The sequence below is a fragment of the Octopus sinensis genome, linkage group LG13 (assembly GCF_006345805.1).
Source record: "Octopus sinensis linkage group LG13, ASM634580v1, whole genome shotgun sequence".
Taxonomy (NCBI): domain Eukaryota; kingdom Metazoa; phylum Mollusca; class Cephalopoda; order Octopoda; family Octopodidae; genus Octopus; species Octopus sinensis.
Window position 1 is genome coordinate 19,440,742 of NC_043009.1, and position 21,672 is coordinate 19,462,413.

At 37.9% G+C, this 21,672-nt stretch overlaps 1 protein-coding gene across 2 annotated transcripts in view; it reads left to right on the plus strand.

Annotated features, from left to right (window-relative positions):
* LOC115218234 (dual specificity protein phosphatase 23) overlaps positions 1-21,466 on the plus strand; it is an 82,073-nt gene extending 60,607 nt beyond the window's left edge. For both annotated transcript variants that reach the window (XM_029787956.2, XM_029787958.2), the window contains one exon: positions 16,777-21,466. In XM_029787956.2, the coding sequence (XP_029643816.1) occupies positions 16,777-16,986 (210 nt within the window). In that variant the 3' untranslated portion in view covers positions 16,987-21,466. The remainder of the gene's footprint in view (positions 1-16,776) is intronic.
* Positions 21,467-21,672: the final 206 nt, after the last annotated feature.

Here is a 21,672-nt window from a genome sequence, read left to right on the forward strand (position 1 = left end):
TCCTCTCTCTCTCTCTCTCTCTCTCTCTCTCTCTCTCTCTCTCTCTCACACACACACACACACACACACACACACACACACACACAGAGATAAGCAAGCAACTGCTTATCACACACATGTGTACCCTCTCATTATCTCTCTCTTCTTTGTGTGAATAATGATATAAACACCATTAGGAAGATCAGCTGACTCTAAAAAATATATATAACTGATTTAAAATTATATTTAGATTTAAAAAAACCTTTTTTGAATTCACAAAATAATTATCAAATAACTGATTTGAAGAAAGTAATACATTATTATTATTATTATTATTATTATTATTATTATTATTATTATTATTATTATTAAGCTTGTACATGCTAATTTAATTAGCCAGAATTTTTGTCTTGAGGTTTGGTGACAAGATGTCTTGTCAAACCTCAAGGACCTTCCTTATTATTATTATCATCATTAAAATGAAAAATCTTGCTAAGATATAAAAGGAAATGAGAAAAAAACCCCAAAATACAGTCTGTTAGGTGGTAGTCAAACCTTGATTGTTTGGTAATTAAGTGCCATGAAATGCCACCAAAAATGAATTCAAAGTCAAAAGTTCCAATGGAAATAATTTCAGAAAGATATATGTCAGAGTTAATTAAATTTTAAGAAAATATATTTATTAATAATATTCATTTCACTCTGTAAATGGGTGAAAGAGCAAGAAGAAAAAAAGAGGAGATAGATAATAAAACTAAACCAAGAAATTTAAATTGCAAAATCAGTCCAGCTTTGAGGCGAAGCTAACGTTAACAGTTTATTCTGCTAAAATAAATGGTGCATATATAATGAAAGTGACTTTGAAGTCATCTAAAATGGGAAATCAAAGTAAAAAAAAAAAAGCATCTTTGCTTATATCAAATATGAAAAGTGATTTTTTTTCTTTTTCATCAAGGACATGATCACATCGCAGTTCAACTGTAACAACAATACTTTAGTATTTCTGCTATGTTGCAGTCCATTGTGCAGTATGTTAACATTATGTGCAGCAGAAGGCTGGTGCACATTGCTGACAAATGATCTTAACAAGAGCAGGTTTGCAGAGGAATTATACTTTTTAGTGTAAAATGGGTGAATGTGTATTTTCTCAGAGGAAGTTGTCCTGTTACTAGTTATTGGAGAGTTTAGAACAAGGAGTATTCCATGTGGAGTATCATCTCATCAGAGTCTCCATTAATAACAAAATGGACAAAGGCTTTTTAGAATATATCTTCTTTAACTTCATCAAATGGAGTGTTCTTGTTGCTTGTTACTGGAGAGTTTGGAACAAGGAATGCTCCATGCAGAGAACTCATCCATCAGAGTTTCCAGTCATTTTTTAAAAAACAATATTCCTGAGTGTAAGTTTCTTACACATGGAGATTTACACAAGTTGAATAACAACGAAGATTTTGGTGAGACATTCTCTGAAAAGAGAGTCTTTGAATAGGAGAAGTGGGTGATGCTAAGAAATGGCTATCAAACTCAAACTACAAGAAAGAACTGGATTAATGGCACTATATATTGAGTCTTAACTGGTAAATAAACGAGAATAGTTGATTGCATATTGAGAGATCTAGGCGTGAGCCTAGCTTGTATTCCTTGTTTTTACCTTTTTAGTAAAGAATACTCCAAATGGCAGTGAGATTTATATTGAAAATATTCACCGATATTTACTGCTAGAAATATATTCCTCCTCCTCTTATCATGAAGGCCCCTACCTTTGTTCAAAATAGTTGTACCAACCTTCTTTTCCACATAGTAATAATTTCTGTTTGTCTTGTCTCTCAACTCTATAAATTATGTTAAACGGTAACCAATGGCAAACACTTTAATGAATGACTACCCATTGTTGCTTTTGTGGTTATTGTAATCAAACTCCAAATACTTTAGCATGTCCCACACATCAAGAACATACAATACAACTTAGAATATATTTAGTTTCCCAACAAAGAATACTGAAATTATATTTTATATTAAATTGGAGGAGGACAAAACAAATATAAAAAAGGCAAAACCCCTGAAATTTTTACTTTAATTTTAAATAACATTTATTTTAGATAAATAATTGTATAAACTTCGAAGATTAAAATAAAATGAATATTTAAAAGTTTGCTGTAAGTTCAGTCACAACTTCTTTATAACAAAATTTTAGCAGATTTTAAGTTTGTGTAACGTTATTTATGTGGCTCTTTGTAATTAAAATTGGTTGCATGTTTATAAGTTGGGGCTCTTACTAAGCAGCAGCTTGTTATGGAAGTTTAAACCCTAGAAAATAAAGTGAGAGGCTGATATATGTATATAATATAGTGAATAAATATTGTGTAATCCATTAAAACTACATCTTATAGATGAAAAGGAAAATCATTAGTGTTAATGATAATTCATGTCAAGGAAAGTAAGGGAGACAAATCTCAAATCTAAATTGATTAAAAATTAAATGTGGACATGCAGTGGTGAGTGAATCTGATCTTTTGTACATGAAAAGAGATAACGTCAAACATATTTCTGTTTTATTAGTCCTCCTCAGTAAAACATTTTCAATCTTCCTTACCAGACTTTAGAATGACTGTGACAATGATAAGTTTTTCACTGAAAAAAAAGTTCATTAATTTAGTAGTGAACAAAAAATGATGGAAAATTTGCTAGAAATGTCTTCTGTGAGAAGACTACATAGTTAACTGGTAACTAATGTTTTTAATTTGGTGAGCCTAAAACACAGAATGTGGTTAGGTGGTGTTTATTACTATCAAAGCAGTTTCCAAAAATCTCTCTCTCTCTCTCTCTCTCTCTCTCTTTATATATGAAGTGCCTGTCCCTGTGCATACACACTGCACACAGTGCGCATAATAAAGTGCACACACCTGTTTATGATCATGCGGACACTGACTTTATTAATCATTCGTTCTGTTAATTATTGGTCACCGCTTCGGTTCTGTTTATTACTGGAATGTTTTGTAGCAGTGTTTATTTTTTCAGGAATAAAATATACTTTCTGGTTTTGCTTTATTGATTGAGAAAAAAAAACAAACAAACAACACACACACACATGCACACACACACACAGGGGCAAGATGGAGGGAGTGGTTGCCCTGTAGACTTCTGTTGTATTGTTTTTATTTTTCTAATTTCTTTATTAAACTCTAAAGAAATGTCGATTATTTATTATCAATAAAAATGAATGAACAAGCCATTTTTAATGTTCTTTGTTGTTGGTGATGTTTGATTATTTAACAAAATTTTATTTCTGTAAATATTGTTTTGTAACTTGTATGTTTGACTTTTATAATTGCCGTGTATTTATTAAAACTTTCAAAATTATATTCTTGATGTTCAATTGCATTAGATTTTCTCCACCAAATTCTTACTGTTTCCTTCTTTGGCATTTGTCTGTCTTTGGGACACATTAGGCAATCGGGACCAGAGCCAGAGTGGGGACACCTCCCGGGTTTTTATTACTGATTTTCATAGTGCCACAGAAATGACATTTCCAGGGCACAAATCTAGGTTGGGTATATGGTGACCCTAGGCTTTCCATTCACTAGAATCCTGCATCAGCTTTACAGGTGTGGTTCAAAGGAATACATAACAATATGGTTGGCACGAGTTTGATTGCACAAGTTGTTGAAACAGAGTTGAACCAGACTATCTGTGAGGTTCTGCTCTAGATTAAGAATTAGGTCGATTCTCTAACATTTGTCTTCCCAAGAAGCGAGTCCATTAGCCATACCTGGGGACTTGTAACATTGGACAGGGGCCAATATGAGGCACTGTTAGTAGAAGCCAACTGAACACTGGACTTATGTCAGACAGGATAGTCACACTTTGAAGTTGTAGGTAGTTAGGATTGCTACCCACATCATTGTCATCATCATCACAATCATCATTTAACGTCTGTTTTCCATGCTGGCACTATAGTGCTCCAGCTGACTGCTTTGGCATGCTTTCTACAGCTGGATGCCCTTCCTAATGCTGACCATTTTACAGAGTGTACAGTTGCTTTTTTGCAAGGCACCAGCACCAGTGCTTCATATGTAGCACTAGCATGAGTGCATTTTATGTGGTACCAATGTGGGTACTTTTACCATGGCACCAGCACCTGTGAGCTTGCAAGACAAGGATCTCTCAGCTGAGAGAATGGGGAGAGGGAGTAGAACTGAGAGGTGAAAGCATGATAGAGGGACAGAGGTTACTATTGAGGAGATATTTGGCTACCTCAGTAGGACAAGAAAGGTGAGCAATAGAGAAAGAGAGAGTTTGTTATTAAGGAGTGAAGAGATAAGGACTTTCCTTATGTTTTGTCAGGAGAGAGAGAGAACGTGTCTGGTGCTAGCAAATGAACAGAGATAACAAAGGGCTGAGAGGAATATATAGTGTTTCTGGGAACAAAACAATATTACCAGTCCTGGTGTCATGATATAAATATATCCAGCAATCAGGTGATAAGATGGGCATCCAGCTGTAGAAACTGCTGGAAATGAAATGTGTAAGCAAAACAGGGTCTTTGGCCCATCTCGAAGGGCAGTAAATCTGAATAAGAATTGAATTGGTCTTTGACAGCTTATCCAATCCATGTTGATATGGAAATGTTGGAGTAAAATTATGGTAATGATGACGATTCTGGATTGTAAAGTTTATAGATTTATAGATGACAATTCTTCTGTTGCTTCTGATATCATCATCTTCATCATCCTGTTGAACTGTCTAACCCATACCAGCATGCAAAAACAGATGTTAAACAATGATGATGATGCTATGTATGTATGTATATATATATATATTATATATATATATATATATATATATATATATATGTGTGTGTGTGTGTGGTGTGTGTGTGTCTTATCATTTTAATGTCCTCTTTTCCATGCCTGCTTAGGTCAGATGGTGTAATTTGTTTGAGACAGTTTTTATAGTCGGATGCCCTTCCTGTCACCAACTCTCACCTGTCTCCAAATAAGGTAATATTTCTTCCCCCCCTCCATGATCAGACATGTTTCTCATGGAAAATTGGAAATGTAGGACATTGCTTATATGATGGTTACATTTGTTTACAACTATCATGTGACGTCAACGCAAGGTGACAGTAACACACACAAAACAACATATATATGTATCACAGGCTTCTTTTCAGTTTCCATCTATGAATTCCACTCACAAGGCTTTTGCCAGCCCAGGGCTATAGTAGAAGACACTTGTCCTCGGTACCATGGAGTGGATTGGAACCTGAAATCATGTGGTTGGAAACAAATTTCTTACCACACAGCCAAGATATATATATCTCTGTTATCTTTTATTTATCTCAGCCATTAGATTATAACCATGCTAGGGCATTACACTGAAGAATTTTAATTGAATTAATTCATCCATGTGCTTAGTTTTAAGCCCTGTCAAACCTCTAAGTTACAGGAATGTAAACACACCAGCACAAGTTATCAGGTAGTGATGGGGGACAAACACAGACACAAAGACACACAGACATAGATATATATGATGGGTTTCTTTCAGTTTCTGTCTACCAAATCCATTCACAAGGCTTTAGTTGGCCCAAGGCTGTAGTAGAAGACATTTGCCTAAATTGCTATCTAGTGGGATTGAACCCAGAAACGTGTTTGGGAAGCAACCTTCTTACCACACATCCATACCTGCACGTGTGTGTGTGTGTGTGTGTGCACGCATGTGTGTATATATATATATATATATATCCAAGAATGGAAATGGTAAATAAAGACTATGACTGTTTCATAGCTAAAACAATGTTTGTAACATAACTTGTAACCCATATAAAATCTGTTTGACCAATCTTCAGGTCCTGTTGTGTTCAAGTTGTTTGCTTGGAGATTAGCCACAGCACAAATGACAATTTAAAAAAAAAAAAAAAATGAAAATCAGAAGACCACCATTGAGATTAACTGCTAGGTAATCCACCCTAATAAGAAACAGGGTGGGGATATTAGGTAGAGGCATATGAAATGTTCACATGCTCACATCCATAAAATGTCAACCTGACTAACTGAGACAGCTTCACTCACCATCACACAACTGTCCCCATTTTCACCCCACCACCTGTCCCTCAAGTGCTGTTAGTTGAGTTCATTCTAGATTGAGGATCACTTTCTTCCACTCATGTGAGTATTAAAGGCTGAGTGTGGGTATGAGTACAACTCTTCTTCCGCTGACAAAACTCAAACTCCTCTACACAAATCTGCTTTGTCCTCTCCTTGTCACTTCAACTGTTACTACAATGGTCTCTGCTCTTCTGAACTAACATGGTTCTGGATAAATAAATAAAAAAATATATATCCAATAATCTCCTCCTTACAGTCTCTCCCCTTTCCCCCTAAACACTATCCCTAAATGTTGTTCCTAACTGCAACCCTCAAGAACTAATTAACAAGTTCTACATGCTGCACTGCTGTCATCGTCATCATCATCATCATCATCATTTAATGTCTATATTCTATGCTGTCATGAAATGGATGGTTTCACAGGATCTAATGTGTCTCTAAGGGCTGCATTGAGCCCCGTCTCCCTTGGCATGGTTTTTACTGCTGGGTGCCTTCCCTAATACCAACAACCTTACAGCATGACCTGCATTGTTTATACATACATATATATGCATATATATATATATATATATTATATATATATATATATATATATATCTGTAAAGATTCAGAGATCAAGGAATAGGAAGACAGTTAGCTTCAAGCAATCTGTAATAAATATATTCTGACTGAACCTTCTGGGCATCGACATGTACCTCCTTGCGACAATGTAACATTTCATCTAATCAGGATGTCTTTGACCTGAAGAGTGGCCTGCATTATACACCCCTCTTGGATATTTACCAATTCTGAAGTTCCACTTGCTATGAAACATATGTAGCCCAGATTTTATCTACTCCATTCTATAACTTTTGTGTGTGTGTGTGTATATATATATATATTATATATATATATATATATATATATATATATATATATATATATATATACATTTATCAACTTGTGTTGCAAGATTCCTGATATGAAATGGTGCATTGAAACAGACATTGTTGTACTTTGGGATGGTCATTTTCTTTAGGCATAGGAGTGGCTGTGTAGTAAGTAGCTTACTTACTAACCACATGGTTCCGGGTTCAGTCCCACTGCGTGGCACCTTGGGCAAGTGTCTTCTACTATAGCCTCGGGCCAACCAAACCGTTGTGAGTGGATTTGGTAGACGGAAATTGAAAGAAGCCCGTCGTGTATATGTATATATATGTTCCCCCAACATCGCTTGACAACCGATGCTGGTGTGTTTACGTCCTCGTAACTTGGTTCAGCAAAAGAGACCGATAGAATAAGTACTAGGCTTACAAAGAATAAGTCCTGGGGGCGATTTGTTCAACTAAAGGTGGTGCTCCGGCATGGCCACAGTCAAATGACTGAAACAACTAAAAGAGTAAAAGAGAGTACTATATATTTGTTCCTCACTTGTTCATTACTGTCCATTGGCCAGAAATCTTTCGTCACACATCTGTATTTATTTAGCCAAAAAAAAAAAAATGACCATCCCAAAATATATATATATATATATATGATAGGCTTCTTTTAGTTTCTCTCTGCTAAATCCACTCACAAGGCTATGTTAGGCCCGAGGCTATAATAGAAAACACTTGCCCAAGGTGCCATGCAGCAAAATTGAACTCAAAGCCATGCTGTTAGGAAGCAAGCTTCTTGCCACACAGCTATGCCTGCACCTGTAATAACTATCAGTAATTAAAAAATAAAATTTCATTATACAATTTGAAATTATTGCTATTACTGCAATCTTCACTCTCCCCACCTCCACCATCATCACCATCTTTATTCCTCTCCATCCTTTCTCATCGCCGTTTCTCCCAAATCAAACGCTGAGTGTCCAACTGTGTTTGTGTCTTGTGAAGTATCCTGAACGCCCTCCCCATCTTCCACCTTCTCTTTGCTCTTGTACAAATATTTATTTCACTTAAACTTCCTCTGGCAAAAGCGGTAATGCTTTAGACAAATAACCAATAGCAAGACTTTTAGATGAAAGGTTTGTAACATTTTCACCTCCAAAAACAAATTCATTCTGATTGGATGTCATTTCTGAGAAGCCCAAGCCTACCACTGGTCAGTATTTTCAGTTACAAACAGGTGCTGAGATTTATGAATGATGACTTTGAATGATGACTTTGAGACAGTTAATTCAGATCTAGTTGGGTAGAATGAAAGATTTAACCCTTTAGCATTCAAATCAGCCATGCCATGCCCAAATATTCTACCTGTTCTATGTTCAAAATGACCAGATCAGGCCTTTCACTCCTACCCTACAATGTTATTCTAAAAATAAAACAATCACATCATTGAAATCTTGAAGTTATTATAAGATATTGAATGCTGAATTCAAAGCAATGTGGATGAATAAGCTTTACATTTGACAGAGTCATCTGAATGCCAACCGGTCAACAAAACCATAACCCTTGTCTCAGATACTGACCAATGGTGCAGTGGTCAGTGTGAAGTGGACTACTTGTCTTACATTATGGACTTATGGAAATGGAAGAAGATATCAGAGAAGAAGAATGTGTTCTAAACAAGTTTCCCTTTCTCTCCCCAAATGTCTGCGTTGGCTTCATGATGGCCATGGGTCCTGCTGATGTCAGGCACAGTTAATGATGATAATAATTCTTCCTAATTTTTTACCCAAGACCAGCAGTTTTGAGGGGAGGGGGAATTATGTCAAACCCAGTGTTTGATTATTTATTTTATTGACCCTGAAAGAACGAAAGGTAAAGTTGACTTTGTCACAATTTGATCTTTGAGTGTAAAGGGCTAGAAGAGATGCTGCTAAGCATTTTGCAAGGAGAGGGTAAGTCGATTACATCAACCCCAGTGTGTAACTGGTACTTATTTAATCAACCCCAAAAGATGAAAGGCAAAGCTGACCTTGGCGGAATTTTAACTCAGAATGTAGCAGCAAACAAAATACCGCCAAGCATTTTGTTTGGTGTGCTAATGGTTCTACCAGCTCACCACCTTCCTACATATCAATAATGATTCTGCTGGCTTGCCACCTTAAATGATAATAATAATGTTTTGTGATTTAAGTTCAAATTACAAAGCCAACAATTTTCAAGGGATAGTGGTGGTGGTGGTGGTAAGGGATGGGGAGTAGTCTGTTCCATTGACTCTCAGTACTTGACTGGTGCTATATTTTATTGACTCTCAAAATGATGAAAGGCAAAGCCAACCTTGGTAGGATTTGAACTCAGAACATAGAGAACTGGAACAAATAGCACATGGCAGTTTGTTTAACAATTCTGCCAGCTCACTGCCATTATCAGTATTGATAATAAGTAGTAATATTGATTGATTACTGAAGGACTGTGACACTTGTTGAGGAGAAAGAACAGCAATTTGTTGAATTAAACACCAGTATATTACAGGTATTGATTGGATCAATACACAGCCAACTGGGGAGATTCCATGTAGCCACTTAACCTTACGGAAAATCACACCCTGCCATCTTAAAATAGGAAGGCTACATTGGATGGTCATACTTGGAATGCTTTTGGTCATAGGTCTGCTGGATCAAAGCTGAACTTTGTCTGAACAACAGCGATGAAGGACAGCATCATCATCATCATCATTGCTTAATGTCTGCTTTCCATGCTGGCATGGGTTGGATGGTTTGACTGAAAACTGGTAAGCCAAGGAACTGCACCCGGTTCCAATCTGAAACATTGGAGGATACAATCCTAAATATACTGTGTTTGAATAAGCGACAGGATAGTCATGGTTGGAACATCTTTGACCATAATTCTGCTGGATTAGAGGTGACCTGGGGCTATACAATAATAATGTCTATAGCCATGGGAGAAAAAAAAAGAACATTTGAGATGTGGATTGTTTGCAGATTGAGCAGCATCAGCTAGAAAGACAGGATAACAAATCAAGCATGGCTTGGAAAACCGAAAGTCCAAAGACAGCCGTTGTTGAGAATCAAGTTCACAAAGCTTTCATGTTTTGGACATAAGCTCATGTAATCTTAGCTTCTTTATTTCTGATGGAATGGTCACTGTTGGAATACTTTTCACTACATGCAACTGGATCATAACTGTCTTAGAACAACACTGACAAGATGGAAGGACACATTAGATAATATACTCCTAGATTCACTGTGAAATAGTCACAACTGGAGCACTTGGCTATAGGTCTGCTGGATCCAACAACAACAGGATTTATTCCATATTAATAAACCTCACATCTGTCTCAATGAATAAAGTTTCTTCTTCTTTTGGTCAATCAGTAGCACGAACCACATTTACGAGGATTTGTGTCGAAAGTGATGCACAAATGGCTATAACTTTGGCTTTAACTCACAAAGTTTGTTCGAATTGCATGAGTTGGTTGGGTGATTCTTCCTCTTTTGTAATTCTTCCTTTTGTTGTTCTTCATTGCAGGTAAATAATGGGTTCCAAGCAGAAGCAACATAGAAACCTTCAAAGAATTCTTGATGAAGGAAGTGCACTGGCTCTGTGGCATCCAGAGAGGGCAACAGGTTGTTTCAAGAGAGGGCACCACTGAAAAGAACAATGTGCACAGATGGATGAAGTTTGAAGAAGGAGAAAACCAACATTGAGGACAAAACACACACTAGGGGACCATCAATTGTGAGTCTGACATGAATCACCAGTGATTGTCTGAACTGATCCATGCAGACCGATGAGGCACCATCTGTGAAATTTCTGCACAACTGGACTGTGGTCACAATGCATTTCAGAAGATGGTAGAAGACTTTGGGTATTGGAAATTGTGTACCAATGGTTGCCTCAGCAGCTGGAGTGAAAGATGAAAGTCTGTTCTGATCTGCTGGATGTGTTTAAAGCCAATGAAGACTTTTTTTCTTCTCTGGCGATGGAAAATAAAATGTAGAAACAAAGGCTAATCTTCCAAGTCCTAAGAAATTCAAGAGCCAGTGACTTTTTGGGAATGACAGGGCATCATTTTCCTCAATTTTCAGGATATGGCTGTACCTCAAACAGTGAGCATTGAGACACTCAGAAATTTTAGAGAATCCATTTGGAAGAAGCGGTCACCTGAAAATCTGAAAAACAAACCCAGTCCATGTTGACAATTCATGACCACACAGATCTTTGCAACTGATCAGGGAATCAGGAAACTGAACTGGTTTCCATCCATTGAACAGCCTAAATCTGGTGCCCTCTCATCATCTGTTGGTTTGGTCCAAGAAAGAACAGTGTATGTGGACAAAGATTTGATTGATACTGATGAAGGGAAAGAATTTTTGAAGAAATGAGTAGAACAGGGCTCACCTGAACTTTTTGGTTCAAGAGTTGGAGTCAGTAATAGCACAAGCACATCAGCTGTGATAGAGACCTTTGTATAATGGAAGAATCAATCAATCAACCCCTGTAATTTGAATGCCTTGTGTCAGTTAATAAAAAAAATTATGCCTATTTTTGCATTACTTTTGGTTGAACAATTGTACAGTGGAACTTGGTAAGTATTTCTCTGGCACTTGGACCCTTCATATTCAAGCAGATTCAATTTCTTCAAGGCTTCTGCTTACCTAATATAATCCAAGACTGTGGTGGAAGGCTCTTGGCCAATGTGTCCAGATCAAACCCTTGGGATTGAAAATCAAAGTCCTTAAACACCATACTCTATATTACATATGATGAAAAGCAGCAAAGATCCTTCCTAAATCCTTAGTTATTTCAACATCAGACACCCTCACCAAGGTGACCCAACTGGTGTTGATTGATCCCTAGCTTGTGTCCACTTAGCACTGCCCCCCTGGTAGCACTGCTGTTTTCAGGGATCACACCTGATCCACAACCACTTTGGAGTGACTCCTGCTGCTTTCACAACCATTCCAATGGCCTTCTGCCTACTGGCCCCTGTGATGCCAAGCATGGTGTAAACTTTGCTGAAGGAGTGACCTGCAAACCCTCTGCATCCCACCTCAGTGTTATCACATCTTCCTTGCCACTCATTGCTTTGCCATAACTACACAAGCTCATCATATTTCTTCCTCATACTCTCAGTAGTCTCCTCAATGTCATTCTCCCAGGGAACAGAGAGTTCTAACAGAACCAGATACACACACAGATGTTAAGAAAACCATCATTTTGAAATTATTTGTTTGTTCATTTTGCATGTGTTGTTCTTCACTGGATTAAGTTAAACAAATTCATTATCAAAACAGTGTCTAAATGGCCAGACACCCTCCCTGACACTCTTACTTGTTTACAAGTAAGGGATCTCTTTCTTCACATGTCTTCATATGTGCAAAGTCAGTGGAAGGTTTGGTGTTAGGACAAATGATAACAACAACATGAGTTTTAGAGAAGCACCAGTTTAAATGCATACACACACACACATATTTATATGACAGGCTTCTTTCAGTCTCCATGTACCAAACCCACTCAGCGCTTTTGTTGGCTTGTGGCTCTAGTACAAGTCACTAAGCTAAGTGGTTGCACCCTAGCATTGAGCCCAAAACCATGTGCTTAGGAAGTGAATTTCTTAACCACACAGCCAGGCTGATATATATATATATATATATATATATATATATATATATATATATATATATATGTATTCTTTATTTATGGGTTAACAAGGGAGCCAATGGTTTCGTGTGACGCAATCTTCACAATTGTTCAAGTGTGCCACATGGAAGTGTTGATATTTGTCTCCATTTTGGGATGGGTATTGCTATCCAATGTGTGTGTGTGTCTGTTTGTAGGTGGGTGTCTGTATAGATAGATAGATTCATAGATTCATAGATAGATACACACACAGACATTATATATATGCATATATATCCTCATTATTGTTTGATGTCTGTTTTCCATGCTGGTATGGGTTGACTAGAGCTGGCAAGCAGAACAGGCACACTGGGTTCCAGTTGTCTGCTTTGGCAGGGTTTCTACAGCTGGATGTCCTTCCTGATGCCAACCACTTTACAGAGTGTGCTTTTTATATGCAACCAGCATGGGTGCATTTACATAACACTGATATAAGTGCATTTTACATGACACCAGCACCTGCAAGACAATGATCTCTTGACTCGGAGAGTAAGTGGGGCGTGGCCATAAAGAACATACCTGTATGCATGGATGATTGCAATTTTACTTTGCTTGAGGTATCCTCTCAGGTACAGCAAATTGCTGGAGATTTTGCTTCTTTGTCATCTTCTCAGTGAGGCCCAGCCTCTGAAGATCCTTTCTCACCACCTCATCCTGTGTCTTCCTGGGTCTACTCCTTCCATAGTTAGAGATTGGCACTTCTTCACGCAGCTGTACTCATCCATATGCATCACATGACCATACCAGTCTAGTCTTCTTTCTTGAACATATCTGATGCCTCTTATACTCCTTAAGTCATTTACACTCTGCCGTACATGCACGCTGACCTTACCACTCCACTGGAGCATACTAGCTTCATTTCTCTTAAGCTTTTGCATGTCCTCTCTAGTCATAGCTCATGTTTCACTGCCATGTAGCATTGCTCTACATACACAGGTATCATACAATCTGCCTTTCACTTTGAGGGAGAGGCTCTTTGTTACTAAGAAAGGTAGTAGTTCTCTAAACTTTGCCCAACCCATTCTTATTCATGCAACTATACTTTCAGAACCTTCTCTTCCACTGCTAAATTGATCACTTAGATACCAAAAGCTGTCGACTACTTCTAAGGATCCCTGCCAAGCATTTGAGGAAGTCTATTCTCTGCACATTCTTAGTGTTTATTGTAACCCCACATCTTCCACACACAAAGGCTATTTTCTTGGTTAACCTTCCTGTGATGCCGCTACACCCCTCTTATGTGTCCAAATCTTGCTTTGGGTGCAACGTATTTTGATACAATATAAAGGACATAATGGAAATTAATATGTACAGGTCAAATTTTGCAACACCACTACATCACATATGAAAAATCACATTGCTTCAATGGCAACCATTTTCGGTTTTGCATGCCTGTGCTCTTTCCAAAACTTGTACCATAACACCCTCAAGAGTTTCAGACCCCACTTCTCTGATTTCTCTATTAATGTTCTCCTTCAGTTGTATCAGGGTCTCCAGTTTGTTGACATAAACATTCTCTTTCAGTTATCCTCACAAGAAAAAATCCAGGCTAGTCAAGTCTGGAGAACGTGAAGGCCATTCACAGTAGACCTCACACATGGTTCCAGCAAGATGGGGCAACTGCTCATACTGCAAGAGAAACAATGCAGTTGCTATGGAAGTGCTTTGGAGAGAATAGTCTCCTGCTACGGTGATGTCAACTGGTCTTCACGTTCCCCCAGACTTGACTAGCCTGGATTTTTTTCTTGTGGAAATACCTGAAAGAGAGACTTTATGTCAACAAACCGGAGACCCTGGTGCCAATGAAGGGGAACATCAATAGAGAAATCAGAGAAGTGGGGTCTGAAACTCTTAAGGGTGTTATGGTGCAAGTTTTGGAAAGTGCACAGGTGTGGGAGGCCGAAAATGGCTGCCATTGAAGCAATATCATTTTTCATATGTCCCGTGTGCATATTAATTTCCATTATGTCCCTTATGTTGTTTCAAAATTTCATGCATTTATTTGTGAAGTTAAGGAAATTAAAAACTGAAACCCATCAGTGACTTTTGGAGCACCCTGTAAACACACACACACACAGACTCAGTCTCAACTCTTGGCTCTCCACTTCATCCTACATGGATATCCCCTCACCACTATCCACACCGCCCTTGCCAGAGCACGTTCCGTGGACCGTGCATCTGCTCTCTCCCCCCGAATCTGCCCTGCAGTCTCCCGCCTCCCTTTTCCCCTCACCTGCCATCCCACCACCCTACCTCTCCAACGCACCATTCTCCGAGCTTTCCGGCATCTCCAGTCCGACCCGTCCACTTCACACATCTTTCCTAACCAACCCCTTCCCTCCTTCAAACGAGCCCACAACCTACGAGACCTCTTGGTCCACAGGTTCTTCCCCAACCCTACCTCCCAACCTGGCTCGTTCCCCTGCTCCCGCCCACGCTGCCGCACTTGCTCTTACCTCTCCAACACCACCCTCCTCACCGGCACCCATCATCGACTCCTTCACCTGCACCTCCAGCAATATCATCTATTGCATCTCCTGCTCTCTCTGCCATTCCCTGTACATCGGACAAACGGGACGCCGCTTGGCTAACCGGTTCGCGGAACACCTCCGAAACATCCACCTCGGCAATGACACCCCAGTCTCACGCCATTTCTGCTCCACCGGTCACTCCTTGCAACACCTGTCTGTGTCCTTGCACAGAGACCATCCGGACTCCCGTTTGTGCTGTGGACAGGGATTAATCTTCTCTCTTCACTCTTTTACACCATTTGGGCTCAACTCTCCTCCCCTCTTCATCTAACCTCCTCCCCGACTCCTACTTCTCTTCACTCCTACATCTTTTCACCCCTACTCTCTTTCCCTCTTCTCCCTTACTCTCTTCTCTCTTTCTCTCTGCTCCCTCATTCTCCTCTCTCCCCCCTCCCTCCTCTTTCTTCCCACCCAACTCTCCTCTCTTGCCTCGACTCCTACTTCTCTTCACTGCTACTCCTCTTCACTCCTACTCTCTTTCCCTCTTCTCTCCCCTCCTTCCCTCTTACTCTCTTTCTCTCTTCTCTCCTCCTCTCTCTCCTCACATACCCACCTTCTCCTCCTCCCATAAACCCACCCACCCCTACACATCCCTACTCCACCTTCCCATCCCCCCAATCCTCTCCAACACCCCTCCCCCACATACCCCACCTCTACCCCCACTCTGCCTATCCACAAACCCGGACTCTACCCCAACCCCCAGCCGAACCCACACCCCACCCGTGTTTTCCCCACTCTCGCCTCCCCCACCTCCCAACAACATCACACCACACCACACTACACCATACAACATTACATACCACCCACACACCCATCCCCACATCTTCACACCTACACATACATACACGCACACATCCAGACACCAGCCCTCTTTCACATGCACATACATACTCTCTTATACACACATGCACCTTTGTGTTGGGGGTCATCTTTACCTTGTTATCTCCCCTACTTTCCCTCTCATGTTTGACCCTTCTGTCTGGCACTAGTCGGCATGATAGATCGTTAGCCACTACACACATTTTTTTCTCTCCTTGTTTTTTCTGTGTCCCTTTCTGTAGAAGAGCGTAGGCTCGAAACATAAAAGACTTTTTCTATTCCTGTGCGTTATACTAATACATCTGTTTGTTTTGTACACCACCTGTCTTCGTCTTTTGCTTTTTTCGTAAACTCTCCCTATATATATATGTATATATATATATATATATATAATATATATATATATATATTATATATATATATAATATATATATATATATATACACATATATATGTATGTATATATCAAAGTATGCAGTATTGTGGCTCAATTTCAGCCGATCTTATCAATCAGTTTCACACTGGATGTTAGATAACTGGGCAGTTATCTAATCCACATGCTCTTCAGGGATGGCAGGTATGGAAAAGAAAAATATGGGAACCACCCTTAAGGGTCACAGTTAAGCACCATTTTCTGTGGCACTGTAAAAAGTCAAATTTTGTTTCTCTTTTTTTCATCCTTTTTCTATTGATGTTGATCCAGTAATCAGTGACATTTTCACTATATAATGGAATTTTCCCTAATCTATCATAAATAATTCATTGATATTTGTTATTTTTCAGGCTGTGGCAATCCACTGTGCCCATGGAAAAGGAAGAACTGGTACCATGATTGCTTGTTATCTGATTAAGTATCACAATCAGACAGCCAGTGAAGCATTAAGAAACATCCGGGAATCAAGACCTGGCTCAGTGGAAACATTTCAACAAGAAGAATTAATTTATATGTTCGAAAACCAACACAACCAGACAAAAATGCAAAAAGGAAACTGAAGAATCTCGTTAGAAATGACACCATTAGAAACTAATTAACTCTATAATTAACAAGGTCTAGAAACATATTTTAGTTCTTCTTGTAACCAGTTTTAGAAGAAGGCAGGTTATATTTTCATCTTCCAACTTTTGATTTTTTTTATCATTTTGTTATTTATTCATTTTGTATAATTTTCATTTGAAGTATTTTTGCTCATGTAATTTCAACTGCACACCATTTATATCTTGGCAGTTATTCTACTTTTGATTTTTTTTTAATTCTATTTAGCTTAATTCTTTGACCTTACTAATAACAATTTATCATTAAGTTAACACATTCCGATTGTAACCTTGTAAATTTCCATCTTTCACAAAATTCTTCAATTTTATGTAAAAATGACATTTAAAAAAATATTTCTCATCATTTGAAGCTGTTTTTGAACTTATCATACAGCATTTATTGGTCTCACTAGTCTTGGAGAGCCGACAATGGCTATGAGTCAGCCTTTTTGTCCAGATCAAAATATTGAAAGAATAAGTTAGAATAATTTCGCAATTGATCTTAAGTATTTCAGAAGTGATATTTTTGGTTCACTATCTTCTTCAACTCTAAACTTGGATGTGAATTGTGTTCTAGAACTGATTCACATGAACACCAAGTCAACAAGTTACGTAGAAGCATGGCACATATTTCGAATTCCCAAGTTTTTGTAAATTTAAAAATGTTTAATTCTTATATTTTTTAATGAATTACAAAAAACCTGGCTATTATTATGATTAGTTCGTCTGTCATTGTTGACGATGATCAAGGACATCAGATGGGAGAGGAAGATGGGGCATGGTATGTCTGGCTGTGGTCAGTCGGTCTGATGCATGCTTGGAAGGCTCTGCCGCAAGTTGAGCACTAGTGGTCAGTCGGGACTGAAGGCAAGGAGTTGGCCCTGAACTTGTGTAGTTAGCATTGTCCTTGTGTCCCTGCCATTCTATTCTGTTTGTAAGAGGGTACCACCTCTGTCGGTGCAGCTTTGCCAAGCAGAGCAGTCTTGTGCTTGCATTTCCCCGGTGTCAGGGTTGATCTCAAAACTCTTTGGTGAGGCTTTGACTGTATCCTTGAAGCACTTTTTCTGGTTAGGATAAGTATTAGAGATCTGGCTAGGAGACTAGTTACAGTTCTGGCTAAGAGAATTACAAAAGATCTAGCTAGGAGAATTGTTAGAGATCTGGCTGGGAGAATTACTACAGATTTGGTTACGAGAATTGCAAGAGATTTGGCTGGGTGAATTGTTACAGATTTAGCTCGGTGAATTGTTTCTGTTACAAATATTTTGTTGTATTTAAACAAGAATAATTGAGGTTTTCTGTTGAATTATATTGTTAAAAATGAATGCTATGATTTGAAATCATCCCAGTGAATATTTTTTTTAAATGTTGATCAAAAATCCTTTCCATTGGAATTATTTGTAAACTCCAGTTGAAACTTCTCTTTCAAATGAATGAAATATATTTCAAACAGAAATCACTTGTTAAATTGAGAAACTGATAAAGAATCTATAAATGTTTTAATTGATTATGATAAAGAATATGTTTCAGAAATGAAAAGAAGCATGAGAAATAATTACAGTAGGGTTAATTGTGGGGATTAGGGAAAACATTCAAGGCTAATTAGCATCAGTTGCAACTAATTTCTCAAACATTGACAAAGTAAAACTCTGTTGCTCTTCTTTAATTTTCCTCCAATCAACTTTATCCTGAAGAAGGATTCTATCCAGAAGATTGGATACTCCACTCCCCACCCCATGGCAATTTCACTGAACTCTGCCGATTCAATTAACATTGGTTGGAAGTGATGGGGTGAGGGGGTGGGGATGGGAGTAAGAGAAACAAGGGAGACAACTCCAAAGGTTTGTTTTTATCATCAACCGAAGCATTAACTTTGCCATAATTTACACTAGTAAATAACATATACATATATATATATATATATGAGAATAGGAAAAAAGCATTACGGATTGTTTAATTTTGCTTTTTGGTCACATAATAATAATAACAGAAGATAAAAGAATCATTAGAGTGTTGGAAAAAATACCTTGTAGTATTTGGTTGTGGTGCTTCATGCTCGAAGTTCAAATCCTGCCAAAATCAACTTTACCTTTCATCCATCCAAGGTTAGTAAACTGAAGTTCCAATCAATCTGATATAAACACTGTAAGTTATTTTTTTTTAGTTAATTAACCTGCAACTTTCACAACTTGATTTCTTTTCCTTTCATAATTTTTTCTTCTCAAATTTATCCCAGCCTATTCTTCTATCAATTCTTTAAACAAGTCAAGTCATTTGGTTGGAATTAATTTAAGAGACAAAAGTATTTCCTTGATGGGAATCTAATAGTCTTGATATGTACTCTTTGATTTGTTATGTTACTGATATATATATATAGCTTGAACTAAAGTTTCTGTAATGAAAACAAGGAGTTTTGGAGTATTTTTGTCACTGTATATACTCAGGTACTCCAATACACCCTATGGCTTTCTTGTGATTTCATCTGATCAAAGATTCCAAAGTCATCCATTTGAAAGAGTTGTAAGTAAACTTGGAGTAGTAAATGTATTTGTTGAATTTATCAAAATGAAATTTATGTTTGCTCTACTGACTCTGTATTGTTGAATCTTAGCATTGAGTACTTTTATTGTATATATGTACATACAAACATATATTAACAAACATACACATATGTGCATGCACACACATGTATGTTTATACACATACACACACACAGACACTTGTTAAATATATCACTTCACCTAAATGGTGTGGATTTACATGGCTATTTAAAGAAACTTAAATATTCCAAGTGAGAGATAAATGAAATCTTGTCTTCCTTCTTTCCATAGTCCTAATCTGTTATCCAGTTTGGCACCCCTAACACATCCTTGGGTATCTTCAACAGAATCCATTTTGTTGCAAGCATTCACATCAGATCTCTAGTCTGTGGATAACATCCTGTTACCATTCTTAGAGACTCTGATGAAGGTCTTGGACATTGCCTTTCCTACTTTGGTAGAAATATAGACGGTCAGTTAACACTGGTTGCCTGAACCATTTTGGCAGACATCTCTTGAGAATCATCACTTATTGATGATGATGTTGTGGCTTAGTTTCACGTCAGCCTTCATATGACTTTCTCAGGCATAGCATATCTAAGACTACATTATCTATTGTGTCACCTCCCTTTTTTTAAGATGTTATTTTACTGGTTTCACTCAGTGGACTCTGGCCATGCTGGGGCACAACCTTTGATTGGTTTTTAATTCATTGTATTGATCCCAGTACTGATTTTAGTTGGGTTGGTGTCTATTTTATCAGTCTCTATTTATCAAATCACTAAGTTACCCTTTTAACATAAAGGGACACAACTTGACATTGGTTTTACACCAGTAAATACACACACACACATACACACACACATTTATATACTTGCATTCACATTAAGGTTTCCTACACCATTTCCATCTCCCAAATTCTGTTGACAAGGCATTGGCCAACCCAAGGCGCTGCTGTCAGACATTTGCCCAAGGTGCCATATTGAGGGTTTGAACTCAGGACCATGTGGTTGTGAAGTGAACTTTTTAATCAAACAATGCAGCTATGCCTGAAGATGTAATTTGAGGGAGATTTGGTTGCTATTTCTAGCATGTATGACTACTATATAAACAAGTTCATTTCAGTCCTGTTTCTTGTTTATGTTTGTCACAACTCTCTTTGTCTTGCCAATATTTCTTCACTTTTGTTGTGAATTATTAAAGTAAACCACACCCACTTCATTAGCAATGCATTAATTAGTTGCTTTTTAAATGGTCCCCTTTCTTGGTTTGTTGTTAATTCCAGTATGATGGTAATAATGGAAAAGTTAGTTTAGATTGTCAATTCTTTGAGCTTGTTGTATGCAACATGAGGTAATGTTAGTTGGTGAGATTAGATGTAGGTAGAATGAGTTCAAATAGAAGCTATGGTAGTTATTAATTAGTATCAATAAAAGCTGGTAACATGGTCTAGTGGTAAGGGTGTTGTTGCACTCATGATCGCATAATCACAGGTTCAATTCTTGAAACAGATGTGCATTATGTTTTTGAGCAAAACACTTCATTTTACATCGCTCCAGTCCATTCAGTTGTAAATGGGTTCCCCCCTGGCATCCTGTTCTGGAAGAATGTTGGCCTGACCATCTACCCAAGGAGGTAGCATCATTCAGAAGCTACAATAATGCAAGGAAGTGTATTGTAACTAGTGGTGTGTAACAACATCTGATAGTCTTGCCAATCCAGTGATACAGTTATGTAGTCATCATAGTTCCATGTATCTATCTCTCTCTAGTGTTACTATAGTTTCATAGAGTTACTCTCTCTCTAAATTTGATTTTTAAATGTTATTCAAAAAAAAAAAATGTACCATATCTTTACGAAATTAGAAAATATAGATTGAGTTGCACTTTACTGAAAGTTTCCAAGGACCAATTGTGTCTGATAATTCTTCAGAAATCCATGTCATTAGCATTGTTGGAATTACTTCTTCATTACATACTTTGCACCAGAAAATAGTTTTAATCTCAATCATTCATATGAAATAATGTCTCCCTGTGAAAAATGGTTTGGCCTTTGCAGTTTGTCTTGAAACAAAGTCTTTTCCTTGACTTGTGATTCTTGCCCTTTT